This window comes from Cucurbita moschata, unplaced genomic scaffold, assembly GCF_002738365.1.
Source record: "Cucurbita moschata cultivar Rifu unplaced genomic scaffold, Cmos_1.0 Cmo_Scf00001, whole genome shotgun sequence".
Taxonomy (NCBI): domain Eukaryota; kingdom Viridiplantae; phylum Streptophyta; class Magnoliopsida; order Cucurbitales; family Cucurbitaceae; genus Cucurbita; species Cucurbita moschata.
In genome coordinates, this window is record NW_019268517.1 from 8,051,636 (window position 1) to 8,071,184 (window position 19,549).

General features: G+C 31.1%; 1 protein-coding gene across 1 annotated transcript; it reads left to right on the top strand.

The window, feature by feature from the left end:
- The first annotated feature begins 5,713 nt into the window (after positions 1-5,713).
- Positions 5,714-9,378, top strand: LOC111431165 (probable transcription factor KAN2). Its single transcript, XM_023067754.1, has 6 exons — positions 5,714-6,543; positions 7,022-7,098; positions 7,901-7,943; positions 8,041-8,251; positions 8,576-8,639; positions 9,192-9,378. Exons 1-6 carry the CDS (start codon positions 5,931-5,933, stop codon positions 9,315-9,317), a joined length of 1,134 nt encoding a protein of 377 aa, XP_022923522.1. The 5' UTR covers positions 5,714-5,930; the 3' UTR covers positions 9,318-9,378.
- Positions 9,379-19,549: the final 10,171 nt, after the last annotated feature.

Here is a 19,549-nt window from a genome sequence, read left to right on the forward strand (position 1 = left end):
AAAAAAAAAAAAAAAAAAAAAAAAAAAAAAAAAAAAAAAAAAAAAAAAAAAAAAAAAAAGGAATTTTCTTTTTTATAATTCTGATCATCCTACCAGCTCTGATGCCTTTAAAAGTTCTTTTATTTCCCTTTCCCCTCTCAAATAATTCAGTGCACTTTTACTGTTATCATTTTTCCACCTTTGTTTGAACCCTCCCATTTCTAGCTAACACTCCAGAGGAAAGTTGGGCCGTCTTCAATCTTGCATTTCGAAGCCCAAAATTGCACGAAGCCCATTAAAGCAAAAAGCTCAATATTCTCTCCCTTTTGGATTTAGTGTACGTGGGATCGTGTTGGATTTTGGTAGAAATTGGCATCGAAACCATCGTATAGGTTTATGAAAATTTTAAAATTCCTGCCGAAATGGAATTTCGTGAGAACCAAACGTACAAAATTGGTTGAATCGATGCCATTATCAATTGGAATCCATTGAAATTGACAAGGAAGGTTTGTTCATGCCAAAAGGATCAACTCTTTCTTGTTTAAAATACTTCACAAACCTAACAGATCCACAATTAAGGTTAAAGTTGATGAGATATACTAGTTTTGTAACTTCTTTTTCCTTTCCAATCTAATGGATATCTAATCCTCCCTCTTTTAACATTCTCCGTCTCCATCCTAAATTAGCCATTATTTATTCAATGGACATATCATATCATTGTCGAGTTAACTAGAATACTAGATTTGAAACAATGATATAACAATAGTTATTTGGATCCAACGTTAGATTATGGGATAGTGTGGATGTTTGATTTCGTACCAAAGAGAAGACAAATTTGTATTGACTCTTATGCTTATGCATGACTCAATCCCAAAAATTACTAAATAATTATTAAATAATAATAAATAAATAAAATAATAAGAACCAGTTGCATTACGAAAAGAAAAGGGTTAGTTAATTCGGTATTTAAAAAAGTGAAGACTCCAATCCATCGCATTCTTTTGTTGCATAAAATTAATTGCATCACGTGACCATTAATTATTCTCACCAATATAAACGGATTTATCTTCCAAAATTAATTAATTAATTATTATTATTATATTTTTTTTTGTGGTTGAAAATTTTAATTTAATTTAACAAACCATATTTATCTGAATATTAAAGATTTTTATAATAATTTAATAATTTTTTAAAAAAATATTAGGGTTAGTTTTGGATTGAAATCATTAACATTTTGTTTAAAAAATACTCCAAACTTGCTTTTTAAATATTTTTTAAAAGTTCAAAAATACCCTTATCGTAGTATCATATTCAAAGATACTCATGAAATTTTAGAAGTAGGACCAATTTATCTCTAAACGAATTATTGAGATAATTTTGAAAAACAAAAGTAGCTCTTAAAAGGATACGTAAAGAATAGATTAAAAAATATGGTTGATAAATTATGAGCGTAGGGAGGTTAGGTATGTATTGGAATGAAATGTGTGACCAAATCCCATAAAACAAGGTATGAATGCAAAATTGGGAAACAAATTAAATAAACATTAATTTGGAGAAATGATGGAAATTAGGTATTAATGTGAGATTCTCCCTTTGACTTCTCCCCTTTTTCACTTCTTCCCAAATATTACATTACACCAAACCAAATCAATGTTTTATTTAATGTTTTAAATTTCCTCTTCACACCCACTTCTTCTAAACTACTATATATATATATTTTAAAATTTTTTGTCTTATTTTTCCACTTTAATTAGTTTATATTATCATTATTATTATTATTATTATTATTATTATTATTATTATTATTATTATTTGGTCAGAAATACACGTTGCTCAAGCTGATAAGATTAGTTTGTTTTAAGAAGATCCAGAGTAAAAGTAAATAATAATTCAAATAAATAAAAATTTTATAAATTTAATTCATTCATGAATTTCCCTAAGATTAAATTGATTGAATCCAGCCGATCTAAATTTATTTGTAATGATACAATTATATATATATATATATATATATATATATATATGTATTTATTTTATTTTTCTTTGATTCCATAACTTTTTTAATTAATATTCATGAAGAACTTTTAAAAATAATTTTTTAATTATTTGTAAGGTAATTTTTTAAAAAATATTTTTTTTTAATAACCTGAAAAATTTATGCTAATATATTAAGGTTTTCATATATATTTTTGTTATAGAAAATAAATTTAAATGATCCCAATATTAACAAAATTCAAGAATATATAAATAATAAATAAATAAATAAATAAAATTTTGGTATTAATTAAATGGTTTGAATCTTAGTTCCGTATATAAACAAATTTAGAAATGGTAATGAAGAATTTCGAGGAATGGTTGACATTTGGTAAAATTAGTAAATAATAATAATAATAAACAAATGGAAGGATTTGTCTTTATTAATTATAATTTTAATTTAATCATATTCCATTTCCGTATTATTATTATTATTTGTCAGAATATGGACAAAAATCAACCATGAATTCAAATTATTATTATTTTTTTTAATTATCTTATTTTATGCCCTACCCTAAAAAGATACATCTCCCAATAAGATATGGTTCGAGGACGAACAAGGACGAAGCTGGTGGGCACGTGACACCCGTGTAAAGAAGAAGTACATGAATGAATTGATGACATTTTGAAGTTCAGAAGTACCCGTGTGGCATGTGAACGAGGATAAGGACCTGTATTAATTTGTGGGAATGGTCTGGAATGCCCATTTAAATAGAGTTCCTCTCTTGAACATTTGATGTGAACAATGGTCGAGTTCGAATGTTTGATAACAATAATAATAAATTTAAATAAAGAGGAAGGGTCAAAGTTTAGGTTGACCTCTAGCTTCACTGTATCCAACGTAGGATTCAACAAACCCTAGATTACCAACTCAACCCAGCCCGAAAATAGAGGGTTAGGTTGGGAGTTTTATTTGGATTGCTCGGGCCACCGAATCAATCAACTCGAAATTTCAGGTTGGTCGATAAGATTCTGAACCTAACTCGTATAGACCCGACATTTAAGAACTAAAGCAACCATATTAATAAATTTAAATGAATTAATATATGGTATTAGCCATTACTTAAATTACATGAAAATATAGATTTAATTTGGAGTAATTAATATAGTCCAACAATTTAATGCCCACAAAAAGGAAACCTACCTAATTATTTTTTTTTTATTTTTAATTAAAAGATTATTTATTTATTTATTTATTAATATATTGAATGGGAGGGGGTGGGTCCTCAAATTATGGGGAAAAAGGAAAATTAAGAAAAGAATGAAGGACCAAAATGCAAAAAGTTTATGCTTCTCTTTATGTGAAATAATTTTATTTTATTTTATTTTATTTTATTTTTATAGGAAGCCCTAATGAAAGCTAAATCAATGGTAAAAAGTCCCCAACTTTTCACCATCAAAATATTTTATTGGTTCAACAAAAGACCTCACCAATCATTTCACTAAATTTTTTTGCTTACTTTGCAATAATTATTTAACCACTTCATAAATTAACTTTTTTTTAATTACTTTTTTGACACTCGAACACCTAAGAACCCTCGTAAGCACCTGGGTACGTGAACCATTTTAGTATACTAATGCAAAAAGTCCCGACTAATTTGATTTCATTCCAAATGATTGCAAGAACAGTTGTTTGGGATTCAAATCACTTCACAAGCAAGATTGATTATATCAAACTTGTATGAATTTAAAACATGCAACATAAACTACATACAATTGCAGAGAAACTTAGTCATGGTTTTATATAGCCTCAAAATGAGAACCCTTGACCTTCCACGAGGCATTTCAAGAGTTGTAACCTTCATACTTTATGACCATAATTAACCATTATGTAAATATAACCTTAACCAAATGAGAACCCTCGAAAGTTTATACTCCATGATAGAGGGTTTCTCTCGGGAATTCCACTAATAACGGACCCTTTTGATTTTTTTTTTCAAGTAGGAACAAATGTCTATCAGTAAAAGCTTTTACAGGGTGGTGGGTCATTCACGGACTAACTGTACCTACAATTTCTTTCTCGGGTCAATATCAACGGAAAAAAACTATCAATTAATTAGCAACAAATTAATGAAGTCAAAACAAGATTTAGTTTCTAAATTATAGTTGAAATAGGGATGATAAAAGGAAAACTTCCCAAATTGATTAAATGAAGTCCTTAATGAAAGTTAATTAAAAAGTAATGTGAGTGTAATAAAAGGAGCCTATATTTCCAAAACAAACAACAAAATCTACCATTTTTGAAGCCTAAGAAGATCAATGATGAGTTGAATGTATAAACAAAGAGGGAAACCAACTTTTACTTGTTTTGGAAATAAGCAAGAACCCTAACCCTAACCCTAACCCTAACCCTAACCCTAGGCCTTCCTTTTTCCCAATTTCATCAAATTAGGGTTTTGAAATTTTAAGAATTTGGGAATTTTGCTGATTTTGATGTATCAATTCACCTTCTTTACTTCCCATAATCTTACATTTTTTTTAAGATCTAACCCTAAACCAAATTGGGGAAATTTTTATTGGGATTTTTCAAAACTTTCTATTTTTAAACAATCATTTCTTTTTTGTAGGGTTTGGGGCCCTTTAGAAATATCATAATTTTAGATAACCCAATTTATAAAAATAATAATAATAAAACCCTTAATTGCAAACAATCACGAGTTAGATTATAAACGATCCTTTCTATAGGTTAGAAAGTTCGAATTGTGATCGGTCGAAATAAAAGTGAACTCTTTTCGATATTAAAATAAAATTCATGGGCATTTTGGTAATTACAACATGAAAAATGGGTTAGTTTTTAAATTAAACTACAAGAATTAGAAATTTTTAGGTAAAAAAGTGAAACTTTTAATTATTGGGGTTTTGAAAAAAACTACACACAAAATTATGACCATCTAACAATCTTTAGTGTGCTTAAATTAAGAATAATTGTGGTATATTATTTAAAATTTTCAACGTTAAAATAAAAGTCAGGGGCATTTTGGTAATTTCAACATAAAAAAGATTATATTTCAAAATAATTCCAAGAAATATAAATTTTTAGGTTTAAAAAATAAAAAAGTGAAAGTTTTAATAATTTGGGTATTGAAAAAAATGGAACGAAAATTGAGAAACAAAGTCTTAACCCTAAGAAAAGTTGAAGACTTGAATTCCTTTTGAATTGAGAGATAAATAAATAAATAAATAAAAAGAGAGAATTTTGAAATGTAAAAGAATGAGTTGTTAAGGGACAAATCCACACATTAAAGTTGAAATCTAAAAGAAAAAGAAAAAATAAATGTATAATTATTTTCCTTTTTCTTCTTAAAAAGTAAAATAAAAAAGGATAAAATTTATTTTTTTTAATTTTTTTTTAAAAAGTAAAAGGTGAAGTAAAAAGGAATCAAGTCCCTAAACTTATTTGCTTTTTTTTTTTTTTTTGAATTATTATTATTTTTTTCTCTTTTTCTCATTTCTGCCCTCATCCACAAAAAGCAAAATTAAATAAAAAAATTTTAATTTTTTTAAAAAAACACTTTCTCTCTCCCTTTCTCTCTCTACAGTCCTCTCAAGTGTCATTTTCTTACATATACTTCACACAAAAGAAACAACCATTCACTTCATATTACCTTCTCTCTCTCTCTCTCCTCTTCTCTCTCCCTCTCTCTCTCCCTCTCTCTCTATCTCTATCTCTATCTCTCTCACCCTTTCTCTCTATCTCTCCCTCTCTCTCTCCCTCTCTCTCTCTCTATCTCTCTCACCCTTTCTCTCTATCTCTCCCTCTCTCTCTCTAAAATTTGAGCAACTACTCTCTTAAATTTGATCAAACCCCATCTCCAAACAAAGCCAGAAATCTCATTCTCTCTCATCATCTCTCTCTCTCTCATCCAAAATCTTAGGTTTAAGAAGAAGGAGAGGAGGAAGAAGAAGAAGAAGAAAAAATGGAGCTTTTTCCAGCTCAACCAGATTTGTCTCTTCAAATAAGCCCTCCAAATTCCTCAACAAATTCAAAGCCCTCTTCCAATGGCGGCTGGAGAAGGCAACATCCCATTTCTTCTATGCCTTCTCAAAACCCTTTAGATTTGGTCTCTTGGAACAATAAATTGCCTTCTACTAACCCTTCTTCTTCTTCTTCTTCTAATTTTGACCCTTCTCCTCTTCTTTCTAACCCTAATTCCTCTTCCGATTTCCTCCACCGCCATTTCCCCACCGCTACCGCTGTGAATGGTGGCGGCGCTGGAACTGGTGGCCTCTTCCACCGCCATCTCCATGATCTTCACCATCAAGGGCTTGGATTCTTGAGACCCATTAGGGGAATTCCGGTTTATCAAAACTCTCCTTCTTCTTCCTCTTCCTCGTCCTTTTCGTACCCGATATTTGGTGGCGGTGGTAACGGTGGCGGTGGCGGTCAGTTTAATTATAACGCCGCCCATCGATCAAGGTTCTTGGGGAGGTTTCCGACTAAACGGAATGTCCGAGCGCCGAGAATGCGGTGGACCACCACTCTACATGCTCGTTTTGTTCATGCTGTTAAGCTTTTGGGTGGCCATGAAAGTGAGCAAAACCTCTCTCTCTCTCTCTCTCTCTCTCTCTAAATTTTCTTTTATTTCTCTCAATTTTTCTTCAATCTCTCTTGCTTTGGCTTTAGGAGATGAGATTGAAAAAACCCATATTTTAAAAATCAATTTTTTCCCATTCTTCTCTCTCCTCTCTCTCTTTCTCTCTCTAAAAAGCTTGCAAATTTCATTCCAATCTAAGTTTTTTCTTCTAATTTCTCTATGTTGGAGATGAGATTAAACAAACCCATATTTTATTTTTTTTCATTCTCCACTCTCTCACTAAAAATTTGCAAATTTTCACTCCTCTCTCTCTCTAAAAATTAAAAAAAAAAAAAAAAAATCTCTTGCTTAGGCTTGTAGAAGATGAGATTGAAAAAAAACCCAATTTTTTATCTTTTAATCTCTCAACTATTTTCCTCCTTCTGTATTGGAAACACTTTTCTAATTTTTCCGATGTGGGATTTGATCAATAGGAGCAACACCAAAATCAGTTCTTGAGCTTATGGATGTCAAAGATCTCACCTTGGCTCATGTCAAGTCCCATTTGCAGGTATCAATCTCTTTCTCTCTCTCTAAAAAAATGGTTTTTAAAAAAAAAAACAAAGAAAGTCAATCTCCTTAGATTCATATGTTCTTGGAGTGTGTTTTTTCCAACAAACAACGTTGAAATAATTAGCAGTAAGCTGTGGTAGGTGACAAGCTGGTAAGATTATCAACAAGTTCTGCATTATTGTACTTGAAAAAACAAAACCCTAAAAGTAATTATAACAGAGTCTTGGGGTGTTAATTAATAATATCTCAAACTTCAAGGGCTTAATAAATAAGTTGCAGAGATAAGGGACTGTGCTGCAATACTTACTTCCTTTATTTTTTTTGGGGTCTCATTAGATCTGTTATGGGCTTTTTCTGCTCTTTTCTGCAACCTAATCAACAGCTTTTTTCGCTTAGGATATTGAACCATACTCCAAAGTAAGAGAGAGATTCAAAAAAAAAAAAAAAAAAAAAAAAAAATTTTGCTTGAAAAAAAAAGAAAAGAATATNATTTTTTAATACGCTCGTGAATTTCTAGTACTACTCGAGTATCTATTCCCTTCGTTTTCCAGTTGGAGTATTCGAACCTCTAATCTTTCAGTTTGTTGATATTAGTCAGTTGAACTATACTCTAGTTGATTTTGATGAACTTGATGTTGTTTTTAAGTGATACTGACAATAAATGAGCTCGGTGGTTAGTAATCATTATATATGAAATGGGTTTTTGAGATCGAGAGAGAAAAGTAAATAGAATTTCGATAGAGGTCCGAAAAAGTACGAAAAGAGTATCATTTCTCAAACTTGATCTCTTCTTTGTGCAGATGTATAGAACTGTGAAGACCACTGATAGAGCAGCTTCTTCTGGTAAAAACTATTAAATTTAACCATTTCTTCTGAGATTGTAAGTTATGAGTTGAAAGTTTTGGAATTGATATGAGATTTGGTTATGATTTAAATGTAGGGAATTCTGATGTTTACGATCAAAATGGGTCATCTAGAGATACGACAAATGAAGACATAACGTATGAAAACGAGAAGTCGTCGAGAATTAGGTCGAGTGTTCCAACTACTGATGATGAGCATGGATATCGAGAAACCGTTGGAGACAAACAAGATCATCAACATCATCATCCTCATAAGGACTTCTATTCTCTATGGAGCAATTCTTCGAGGTAAAACACAACCCTTCTCTCCACTTTCTCGAGAAATTATTTGAAAGGGTTAGAAGAATTTGATTGACGATTTTATATTGTTGGAAGTACGAGAGAAGTTAAGAACAGTGTTTTTTCGATACATTCGTTTCGTAGTCGTAAAGTTACCGAAAAGAAAAACGCTTTTGTTGTAAAAAAAACAACGAGAATTTTAGTGCAAAAAAGACGTCTTTCAACCCTTTATTAATTCTCAAAGCTTTTTCAATTGAATATTTTCAAAATTTTATTTAAAGATAATGTTTATTTTTAATATTATTTATTTTTTTATTTTTTTTTTTGTGGCAGAGAAGCTTTGCTCCAAGGCACAAAAAATCATTCCTTTGAAAACCAACCCTCTCAGCATGATCAGGTACTTTTTTTTTTTTTTATGATTCCAAAAATAAAAAAATAAAAAAAATTGCCTTTTTTGGAAGCTCTTTTCTTCTTTATAATGAAATTTACTTATAATTTAGCAAAATTAAACCCGACCCATTTGTTATAACTCATCCTAACGGAGATTTATGCATTAAAAATCGAAACTTTTCATTACCCATCTTAGTTTATTAACAATTTTCTAGAAAACAAACAAAAAAATTGTCCCAAAACGAACGAAATCATCATCAAACAGGTCTAGATTTTAGCGTCGTTCTTCTACGACACAAAAAGACCGATATGATTTTCGGGGAATGGTAAAATGTACTTGAATTTTGATCATTTTGCAAGCTTTTGGTATAGATGTACAAAAGCAAACCCTTTAGTTTTAGTTTTTTTTTTTTTTTTTTTCCATATTTTCAATGATAATAGTACTTGATTATTCCCTGAATCTAATGTCCTTTGATTCCCATTGCACAGTCCACAAACTCAAAAATAAAAATTATTTTTTTCTAATTTTTTCTAATTATTTTTGTTTATTTTTTATTAGAGTTATTTAGAAGCGAAATGTTCGAGCCACGAAAGAACATCAGATGGAAGCTCATTGACAAATCTTTCAGCTGGAACAAGTCCCGAAAAGCCAAATTTGGAGTTCACGTTAGGACGATCAATTTGAAATTATTCAAAAAAATGTAAAAATATATATAAAAAAATCATTATTTTATTTTATTTTTCTCTTTTTTGGGTCTTAATTGATTAATAATTTATTAGAAATGGAAAACAAAGAAAGTGAAAAACAAAGGGGAAGGAAAAGGAAAAGCAAAAAAAGAGAGAGGAAAAAGACAAAGACAAAGGGAGACAAGAAAGACAGAAAGCAATCAAAAGTAGAAAACGGTGAGAGAAAAAAAAAACATGTTTTTTTTTTTTTTTTGCCCATCAAGCTTAGCTAACTTAGCTATTATTATTATTATTAGATAATTAAAAAAATTATATTCCCTTAGGTAGAGAGAGAAAAGGTGGAGGAGAGAGAGAGAAGAAACATTGGTAATTGTAATGAAAATCTATTTGCATTTAAAGAACAATTTTTAATGATATCTTTGGCCATATAACACTTTTTTTCATGCATGCATTATGGTTGGAGAAAGGTGTGAGAAAACGAGCGTAATTGACAATAAACGAGAGTAGTATCTCCTATACCAGTATAGACAGATTTCTCAACAGGGTTTTTGTTAAAATCGAGAGATTTCAATCTCCTTCATTGGTGTACATATGGATATGTACGAGAAAATTTCTAATACTACCGTAAATCATTCTTGTAAGAAACTGACTCGATTGACAATAAATTAGAGTAGTAGTTTTCTATATTATAGAGTATAGACAGATTTCTCAACAGGGTTTTTGTTAAAATCGAGAGATTTCAATCTCCTTCACCGGTGTACATATGGATATGTACGAGAAATTTTATAGGACTACTGTGCATCATTCTTATAAGAAATTGACCTGATTGACAATAAATTAGAGTCGTAATCTTCTATATTATAGAGTATAGACAGATTGCTCAACAGGGTTTTCGTCGAAATCGAGAGATTTCAATTTCTCATAACCGGTGTACATCTGGATATGTATGTGAAAATTTCTAGTACTATCGTGCATCATTCCACACTATGCAATATAGATGAATTTTCCAACAGGGTTTCCATTAGAATTAAGAGACGTCGATTTGTTATTCACCATTATACACCTAGCTAGGTACGAGAAAATTTATAGTACCGCTCATACTATTGTAGTACAGAAAATTTTTTAACTGGGTGTCTACTAAAGTCGGGAGACTTCAAATTCTCATCGATCGAGATGAGTTCGAAAGATATAAAGCTCTCTCGCTCTCAAATGGTGCCAAAGGTTGTTGGCAAAGTGCTAGTTGAGAAAGAGAGATTGAATGTCTTTATCAAAATGATTACTTTAGTGATTGCACTTTAGATATTTGGGAATAGATAAAAGGCTCAAAATGCCACATTTACTTTTGTCACTTTTTCAAAAAGAATGGTTCTCAATTCTAGCTTTGAATACCATTTCACCAACAAAGGGAAGCTTCTCTCAAAGTGGGAACATAAACCCTAATCCTTTTTATATTAATTTCATCCTACCCATCATTCTTTTTAGACCAATCCGAAGGTTTGGACCGGTTGGGTCGGTGACTTGAACAATTCGAATAGAGTTCAAAATAGAGAGTTGGGTTGAGTTGGGTTGTCGGGTTGAGCTAGGCAGTTTGTGTTAGTCGGATTTTGATATCATATGAACATCCCTATTGAATATGCTTAACGAGTCAGTTTTGTGCAACGACTTTTAGTAATAATTGAAATAGGTTAGTTACGAGTAGATTTTGATTGAACTTTCGATCTAAAAACGAAAATCGTCAACGATTTTGGTACGAAAAAGGAGAATAAAGAGAGTTTGAAAATGGAATATGATGTATTGATGCGAAGAAAATCAAATATGAGAAGACAATCTCTCGTGGGATTTGTTCTTATTTCAACATAGACATCAAGTAAAAATGACTTAGCTTTCACAACCCTTCTCTTTATCGAAATTCTATGCTATCACTTTTTCTTTCTTTAATTATTGTACTATTGTTTTCACTTTTCATGAGACAACCTTAATTTCTTCAAAAATATGTTTATAAGAACAGTTAATTTTAGGTTAAAAATAGCTAATGTCTTCCAGAACTTTTAATTTTGTGTCTGATAAGTTCCTAACATTCATTTTGTTCTTGAGCATACCGACAAAAAATGGAAGGAAATAGTAGAACACTGATAAGCCAAAAAGATCAATTGATGAGTTATGGTAAATTTAATTATATTAACGTTCTCGTGTCCTCACGTGTAAGCTTAAAACACCGTAAAAGATGCAATCATTGGAAACCAATATTGACCGAAGAGGAAATTATATTTTGATCTACCATCGGTTAGGGAGGAGAACGAAGCATTCTTTATAAGGTTGTGGAAACATCTCCCTGGTAGACACGATTTAAAAACTTTGAGAGAAAGCCCGAAAGGGAAAGCCAAAAGAGGACAATATTTGTTAGCACTGGGCTTGGACTGTTACTAATAGTATCAAAGTTACACACGGGGCGATGTGCTGGGTGGACACGGGCGGTGTATCAGTAAGGACTCTGGACCCTGAAGGAGGTGGACTGGAGATCCCACATCGATTGAAGAAGGGAACGAGTCGAGGATGCTGGAGTCCCAAAGGGTGGTGAATTGTGAGAACCTACATCGATTAAACAGGTAAACGAAATATTTTTTATAATGAGATTTCTTGCGACAAAACAATATAACATAAATAAAAACTTACGGAAAACATCCAAACTTATCGTTATCATATCATTTTATAAACATTATCTTAATTACATCATTAAAAAACAACATTCTTCATCGAAATAGAAACAAATTATACCAAACTAAATAGTATTAAAAAAAAGAAATAAGAAATAATTAAAAATTAGAAATAAATAAATATTGGGAAAATAATGATAATGACGTAACATAGTTCTCATTTATTTCACAAAAAGGAAATTATACATTAAAGAAATAAAAAGAAAATGAAAGGAGAGGAAAGCATACATCCAAAAAGTGAAAATTGCAGCTTTACTTTTTATTGTTTTAATGCTGACAAAAGTCTAAGAGAATTTATTATTTCATTTAATCAAAATATTCAACAATAATAAATATTTTACTTTTTATTTATTTCTTTCTAAATTAAATTTTAATTTAATATATATATATATTGCACGTAAGGTTTGAAACGTAGTTAGCATTAAAAGCAAAAAAATAAAAAATAAAAAATCTCACTTTTTTTATTTAAAAAGAATAAATAATTATAAAATTATAAAAATACCCCATTTTATATATTGAAAAAAATTTTAATTTATAATTTAATAATATATATATATATATATATATTATTTAATGTAATTTTAAAAAAGTTAAAAAGGGGATTTGGAGAATAGAGCAGACAAGAACTGACAATTGTAAAAAAGCCTAGAACTACGATTAAATTAAAAATAAGGAGCCAAATTTTACACACCCACCAAAGCGACGTCGTACAGGCGGCAGAAGCAGCGTCATCTTCCGTATAGCATGCACAATTATTTATTTATTTATTTATTTGTTTATTTATTTTTACAGCTTTCAGAATTACCTTTTTACCAGCCACACCCACGTCAGTCAATAACATTCATTCGTAGAAGAGAATGTCAAATTATTTAACCATCATTATATTTTCGTTCTGGGGCCCACGATCTTTACACGTGGCGCAATCACATTGCCTCGATTCTCTTCATGTAGTCCCTGCCTACCGTCAGATCTGGGAGAGCGACGTGTGCTACTGAACCCTACCGTCCTTGATTTCACCCAATTCCACGTCCTTGTGAAAGTCTCGAGAATTCTTTTTTTTTTTTCTTTTTTCTTTTTTTCCATTTTTTACTTTTGCATGTAATTATAAATTATTAAAGAATCATTGCGTAACTTCTAGTGGTATGAAACTTTTGTGCAACTTCTTTTCTATATATATATATTTTTTAATTTTTTAATATATAATTTAATTTTTTAATTCATATTTGTTGAACTAAAAAATATTTTAATTAAAAAAATATGATTATTTTAATAGGAATATTTTTATTAAGGAAAGCTAACCAATATAAGATCTCACAATTCACCTCCTTGTAGACCTAGCGTCCTCACTAACACACTGCTTAGTTTCTGGCTCTAATACTATTTATAACAGTTCAAACCAACTGCTAGAAGGTATTGTCCTTTTATGACCCGTTATATATCGTCGTTAGTCTCGTGATTTTTAAAACGTATCTATTAAGGAAATGTTTCAACACTCTTAAAATAACGTTTCGTTCCCTTCTCCAACTCGGATCTCACAGTCCACCACTAAACTTGTAATGTACCATAAAAAAACATCCTTAAACGCTAACTCAGCTAGCTACCTTCAGTATTTTATCTGTTTATTATCGATCACTCATTCAAATTCTCACGATTCCACACACAAAAAAAAAAAAAAAAAAAAACAAAACAAAAGAATGCACGTGAGATCTCACAATTCACCTCCTTGGGGACCTAGCGTCCTCGCTACCACATTGCTCAATGTCTAGCTCTGATACTAATTATAACAGTTCAAACTCACTGCTAGAAGGTATTGTTCTCTATAACCCGTTATGTTTCGTCGTTAGCCTCATGATTTTTAAAACGTGTCTATTAGGAAGAGTTTTTTACACTCTTAGAAAAAAATGTTTGGTTCCCTTCTCCAACTGGGGATCTCACAGTCCACCACTAAACTTGTAATGTAACCTAAAAGAACATCCTTAAATGCTAACTCAGCTAGCTACGTCTACTATTTTATCGGTTTATTATCGATCACTCTTTCAAATTATCACAAATTGTTCATTTTTTTTATTAATTTAATTATTGTGAGGCGGAGAATGAACTATCAACCTTCACGATAGTGATTAATGTATTGTCTATTAATCAATATTCGGGATAGTATGTATCAGTTAAATTGTACATACCTAAAATGACAACTGGGTGAACTCGATGTCTGATAACGACTCGACACAAAAGATGACAACAAAAGCATTTTATCACCTTATGATAAAATTTTGGTTGGACCATCGAGTTGAATATGATATTTTGTCGACCCATTTCATTCCTTCAATAATGCACATACCTCGATACGTCTAAAAGAATTATTTAAAAAAAAATGATAATTATGAATATATCAATAATTTATGGTTTGTCTCACAACTATATATTTATTGTAATAATTTATTTGTTTCTTTCTTATATAGTTTGTCTCCTAGGTATTTATTGTAATTATGAATTTCTCAATTATCTACTTCTCTTAGTATTTATTATACTGACCACTTAAAACGTGACACGCGTTAATCATAAAATAATTAAAGCTTGACTCAAAAAATTTAAACTGACTATAAAAGATAGTTATAATAACCTTAAACGCTTCAAAACAGTTGATATTAGTAGGAAATGGTCCGAGTATATCAAACCAAGACGGATGAACCAAAATGCTGACTTAAAATCATCAGAAAATATATTCTCCGATTTGTTTGAATCGTCCAATGAAGTAACAAACCTTAAAGCTTAACTCCCCACTTTTCAACCTTAGAAACTTAGAACAATTTTTTTTTTTTTTTTTTGTAATTACATATTTTCTATCGGAACCCGGGATAATTTAATCAAATTAATTTAAACTAATTTAATATATAGTTTTTAATTTTTATCTCGTGTAAAATTTTCTACATAAATATTTTCTAAGCGCCTTCAAAATATATATATATATATTAATTAGAGAAATAGGTAATGAAAAAAAAACATAAAAAGGACAAATTAAAAAAAAAGGAAAAAAAAGTTAATTTGGTAAAATTCTTAGAATAAAACACAACGCATTATAAGGCGATATTCTCGCGAGGGCCAAGGGGATAATTATTATTCCCCGTGGTGACATAAAAAGGGAGATGATTAAAAAAAAAAGGAAAAAGAAAAGAGAAATGCACACACGCTTTCAAATCCGTCGCACGTGTGAAAGTGACATCTCGAAAAGAGCCGCAGTGGCTAAGCGACACGGTCAAAGACACAGCGTCCAGCGTCACCGCCAATCACCGTTTAGAACGCTAAAAGAAAAAAAGAATTAAAAAATAGAGCGAAACAATCGAGGCGCTTTATTTATTTATTCATTTATTATCATTTCGAAATCATTTTGTAATCCATTGCTTTATGATTGACGCCTCGCTGACCGCTCTGTCACTCTAGCACCAGTGTCGCACCTTTGTCCTTTCCCCCCTTTTCTTTCGGGCAGCTCGGGCACTCCAAAGCCTACCACACCCTCTGATTGCGACCATTCCTTCTTAGTCCTGTCCTTTCGGGCAGTCATTTCCTTTTCTGCCCGGCATTCAAGACGGGCTATTTATAATTTATTTCTCTATTTATTTCCTCCATTTTTTAATTTTTTAAAATATATTTAAAATTACAATAGATATACACAACTTTCTTTTATTTCTTCCTTGCCCCAAATATTCTTTCTATTTCACTTCCAGGCCTTCGAGATACGATCGCCAACAAAATTAAATGAAATCAAGTACAAGTTAAAACCATTCTTTTTTTTTCCTATACTTCAACTATAGGAGTGTTCGTGAGTTAAACTAAATCAGGTTAAGACGTTTTTAGACTCAATTAAAGTGTTCGGGTTGCTCAAATCGTTTATTCAATTTTATTTGTTTTTAATAAAAGATTTATTTATTTATTTTAAAATATTTTTCTTACATTAATTTTAAATATATATTAAAAAGAGGGACCAAATTGAAAATAGGAAAATGAAGAGGGGTGGAGTGGGAAAGGAAAAATATGTTGTCAGAACCTGTGACACTCTGACACTGACATAGAATTTTAATAAATAATAAAAAAAAGTTTAATTTAATTTAATTTATGTGTAAAAAAATGATACAAAGTCTGCAGTGAATCATTCATTCATAATGAGTAGCTTTTTGGAAATGCATAGTATAAAAAGAGATGTAAGGATGTGACATGTGCTGAATTGTATATATTATCTCTTTGGGACCCACCTTGTTTTTTTTTATTTATTGAATTTATTAAAAAAAATATATATCATTTTTTATTTAATAAAATTTTATCATAATTTATATTTTCTCGGTCTATGGTTCAATAGATACAACAACGTCTGTTATCATACGTCGTTATCCAATTATATGTTTTTTTTATTATTAATAGAAATATTTTTTTGGAAAAAAATAAAAATATTAAGGGATAGATAATCCACATTAAAGGAACTATGGACCAACTTTGACATTCAATAAAATGCCAAGGCTTATGGGCCATGCCCATTTGTGGCAAAAATTACTTTAATAAATTTAATAAAAAATGTAAATAAATATTAAAATTTCAACTTTCTTCCAAGAAATGATAGCCCATCACGTGACACATAGAAAGTTGCATTGCAAACTAACCCTTTTAAGCTTTAAAGATGTATGCTTTTGAGCTAGCCCATGTAACTGGCGATCTGGGCATTTCACTGGACTATTCAATTGGTAGGAGAGATGGGTGGTGTGTATAAAGGATATGGATGTAGTCAACGCGAGCTGATGACTCGTGCTTACTGGAAATTTCTCGTTGAAGACCAAGATTTGTTTCGTCTCGTAATCTTGACTCTAAAAATGTACTAGAACTGAAATAGGTAGCCTTTAGAGACGAAGTGTTACTTATTTTCTTGATTTGGTTGAAAAACCCGAGCAAGAAGCCAAATCAGATCCCGTACTGGGAGTGAGTGATACAAAAAAAAATATATATTTTTCAAAGTTTTTTTTTTTTTTTTTATATAAAAAAATTACTAAAAAATTAAAAAACAAAGGAAGAATTGTAAGATTTAGAAGAAAAAAAAATGACCCATTAGTGATGTTATATTTGGGCCCATTTTTGGTGAAAACTGGGCTGGGCCTTAAAAGGCGTATTTGGCCCATAGTATAAATAGCAAGTTTTGGGCTTTATTTTAGGGAGCCCAATATCGAATTCAAAAGACTCCGGGAACAGACGGCCGATCCCGCCTTCTGCAATCTCATTATCCAATTGTTAGGTTTTTTCAGCGCGAAGGTCTAAAGGCTTCGACGAGGTTTCCCTGTGCTCAAACCCTATCGAAAACCTCGAATTCTCTTCTCCGATCTTATCTTTTAGCCCTAATGGCGTCGAATTCGCTTCCAACTTCTCGTTTAGGTTACCGTTTTACTCGCAACTGCTCCTCCAGCACCGCTCCAGTTCGCACTTTGGATTATGAGGTACTTCTTAGATGGTTTGTGTTTTGTGTGTTGCAAAACTTAGGACTGATCTGATATTTCAGGATTTTTTTAAATGGAAGTGTTTATTGGAAGACATTTTCGCATTGCCTTCCGAAAGCCAGAAGGACTACATCTGAACTGACTATTGTTAGGATTTATGACTCAAAGAGAAATTTGATTCTTGTTTACAATTTTTATCTTTAGTTATGATGTATTTGATTGACATACGTCGAGGAACTAGAGATTAGAGAGCCAAAGTTTTGTTTGCAGATTTGTCGTTGAGGGTGTAATGAATATTTTTGCGTTGTATGATGTGTCGTCTTTGTGAGATACGTAAATTGTTTATTGGCGATGAACAATCCACTTGCATCAATTTAATGCAGATAATCTTTGGAACAAACTGGTTTGTTTATCTTGTAATTCCATTTCTTCTTACCTTTTTCAAATTTGATAACCGTTGGTTGATCGTATATTTCATTATAATTTTATGATTCAGAGTATCATTTCCTATTCACTAAAAAGAATCGATTCAATACCTTTCTTATGTACCCATGAATCATTTCCTATTCACTAAAAAGAATCGATTCAATACCTTTCTTATGTACCCATAGGTGTTATATTGGATTTGAATAAGATTTCGGATCCATCTATATTGATTGACTGCCTCCATTATCTTGTTGCTAGCGTCATGACTACCTAGATTAGCTTAAGAAATGGAAGGAAAAACTATAGTTGTTGTTTTGGGAGCATGTGTAGTTGGAATTGCTTTTTATTTCGCTCACCAGTCTTTTACCCCCCTACTTACTGGATGAAGTTTCATGTAGTTCACCAATGGTTCTTCTGAAGTGGAACTGAATAACACCTTGGGACACAAGAAATTGGTAGTTCAAAAGATGTTTTGGTGGATGCAAATCACGCCTCGTTGATAATTAAAGTACAATGGTTGGGATCAGCAATCACTTTTCTGGAAACGAAACAACAATTTGAGAAAATAAAACCTGCAGAAACAATATGGTTTTCCATTGTTATGGTAGATAGCCTCCTACAAATAGTATGAGTCTTAATGTCTAAATATGACATTTCTACGATGAACAGGTATATTCATGAAGATCAAGTAGTTATAAATTCAAAGAAGCATGATCCAGGCTTGAAATGGCCCAACATTTTAGAGTCTTGGTAATCCCTTATAGGAGGATCTACGCAGCTTCCAAAATGAACATCGATGAATTTGATAGGGGATTCAACAGATATTAACCAAAAAGTTGGGCAGGAACTCGAAGTTGAGCTAGGGTATGGCGTCTATTTTCTCTATTTTTGGTAATTTTCATTATCCAATGTTCAATGTTGATAGTGATCGTCACGTCAATTGCTAGTTTCTTTGAAATCACGGATTCTCTCCCTTTCCAGTCAATGTCTATCAACTGAATTGTGGCCTTGAAACGTAACAACTTAAACAAGGCAAACATTTTAGTGCCAGGTAGGACCTACTTCATGTTATCTTAAGCAAGATAAACATGAACTTTCATTTTTCAATTATTAACTTCAAAAACTACGAGAAATTTATGTCCTTCTGAAATTGTTCCTACTAATTTCGTAAAACTTGCTTCTGAGAAATTTTTACTGGTATGATTCTCAGGTATACTCCATCGAGTACAAAAGAATTGCTGGAAACATTTTCCAAGCAGATCGTTGATTCATGTGAGTACTATTTACCCTGAACATGCTTTAATGCCACTAATCACTGCCAGTGTCTTATAAAGTTTTTCCCTTTTCACAATAATCACCTTCCAGAGTTTTTCTTGGGAGGTAACTGCTTCCTTTGACTACTAACAATTTGATAATTTGGTTTTTATTGATTCTGAGGTCAGAATGATATATACCTGTTTCTATGTTTTTCATCTTTTGAAGAGATGTTATGTATCTGCTTCTATGTTTTATATCTTTCTATTACATAAAGATCCCCACTTTTGGTAATAGAAAATAGAGGGTAATCACAAAAAAAAAAAAAAAAAAAAAAAAAAAAAAAAAAAAAAAAAAAAAAAAAA

Bases quoted from the DNA above. Each gene is read 5' to 3' on its own strand.
- LOC111431165 (XM_023067754.1), top strand. From the start codon at position 5,931: ATGGAGCTTTTTCCAGCTCAACCAGATTTGTCTCTTCAAATAAGCCCT. The intron at 7,944-8,040 runs GTAAAAACTATT...ATTTAAATGTAG, and splicing joins TGATAGAGCAGCTTCTTCTG to GGAATTCTGATGTTTACGAT. The intron at 8,640-9,191 runs GTACTTTTTTTT...ATTTTTTATTAG, and splicing joins AACCCTCTCAGCATGATCAG to AGTTATTTAGAAGCGAAATG.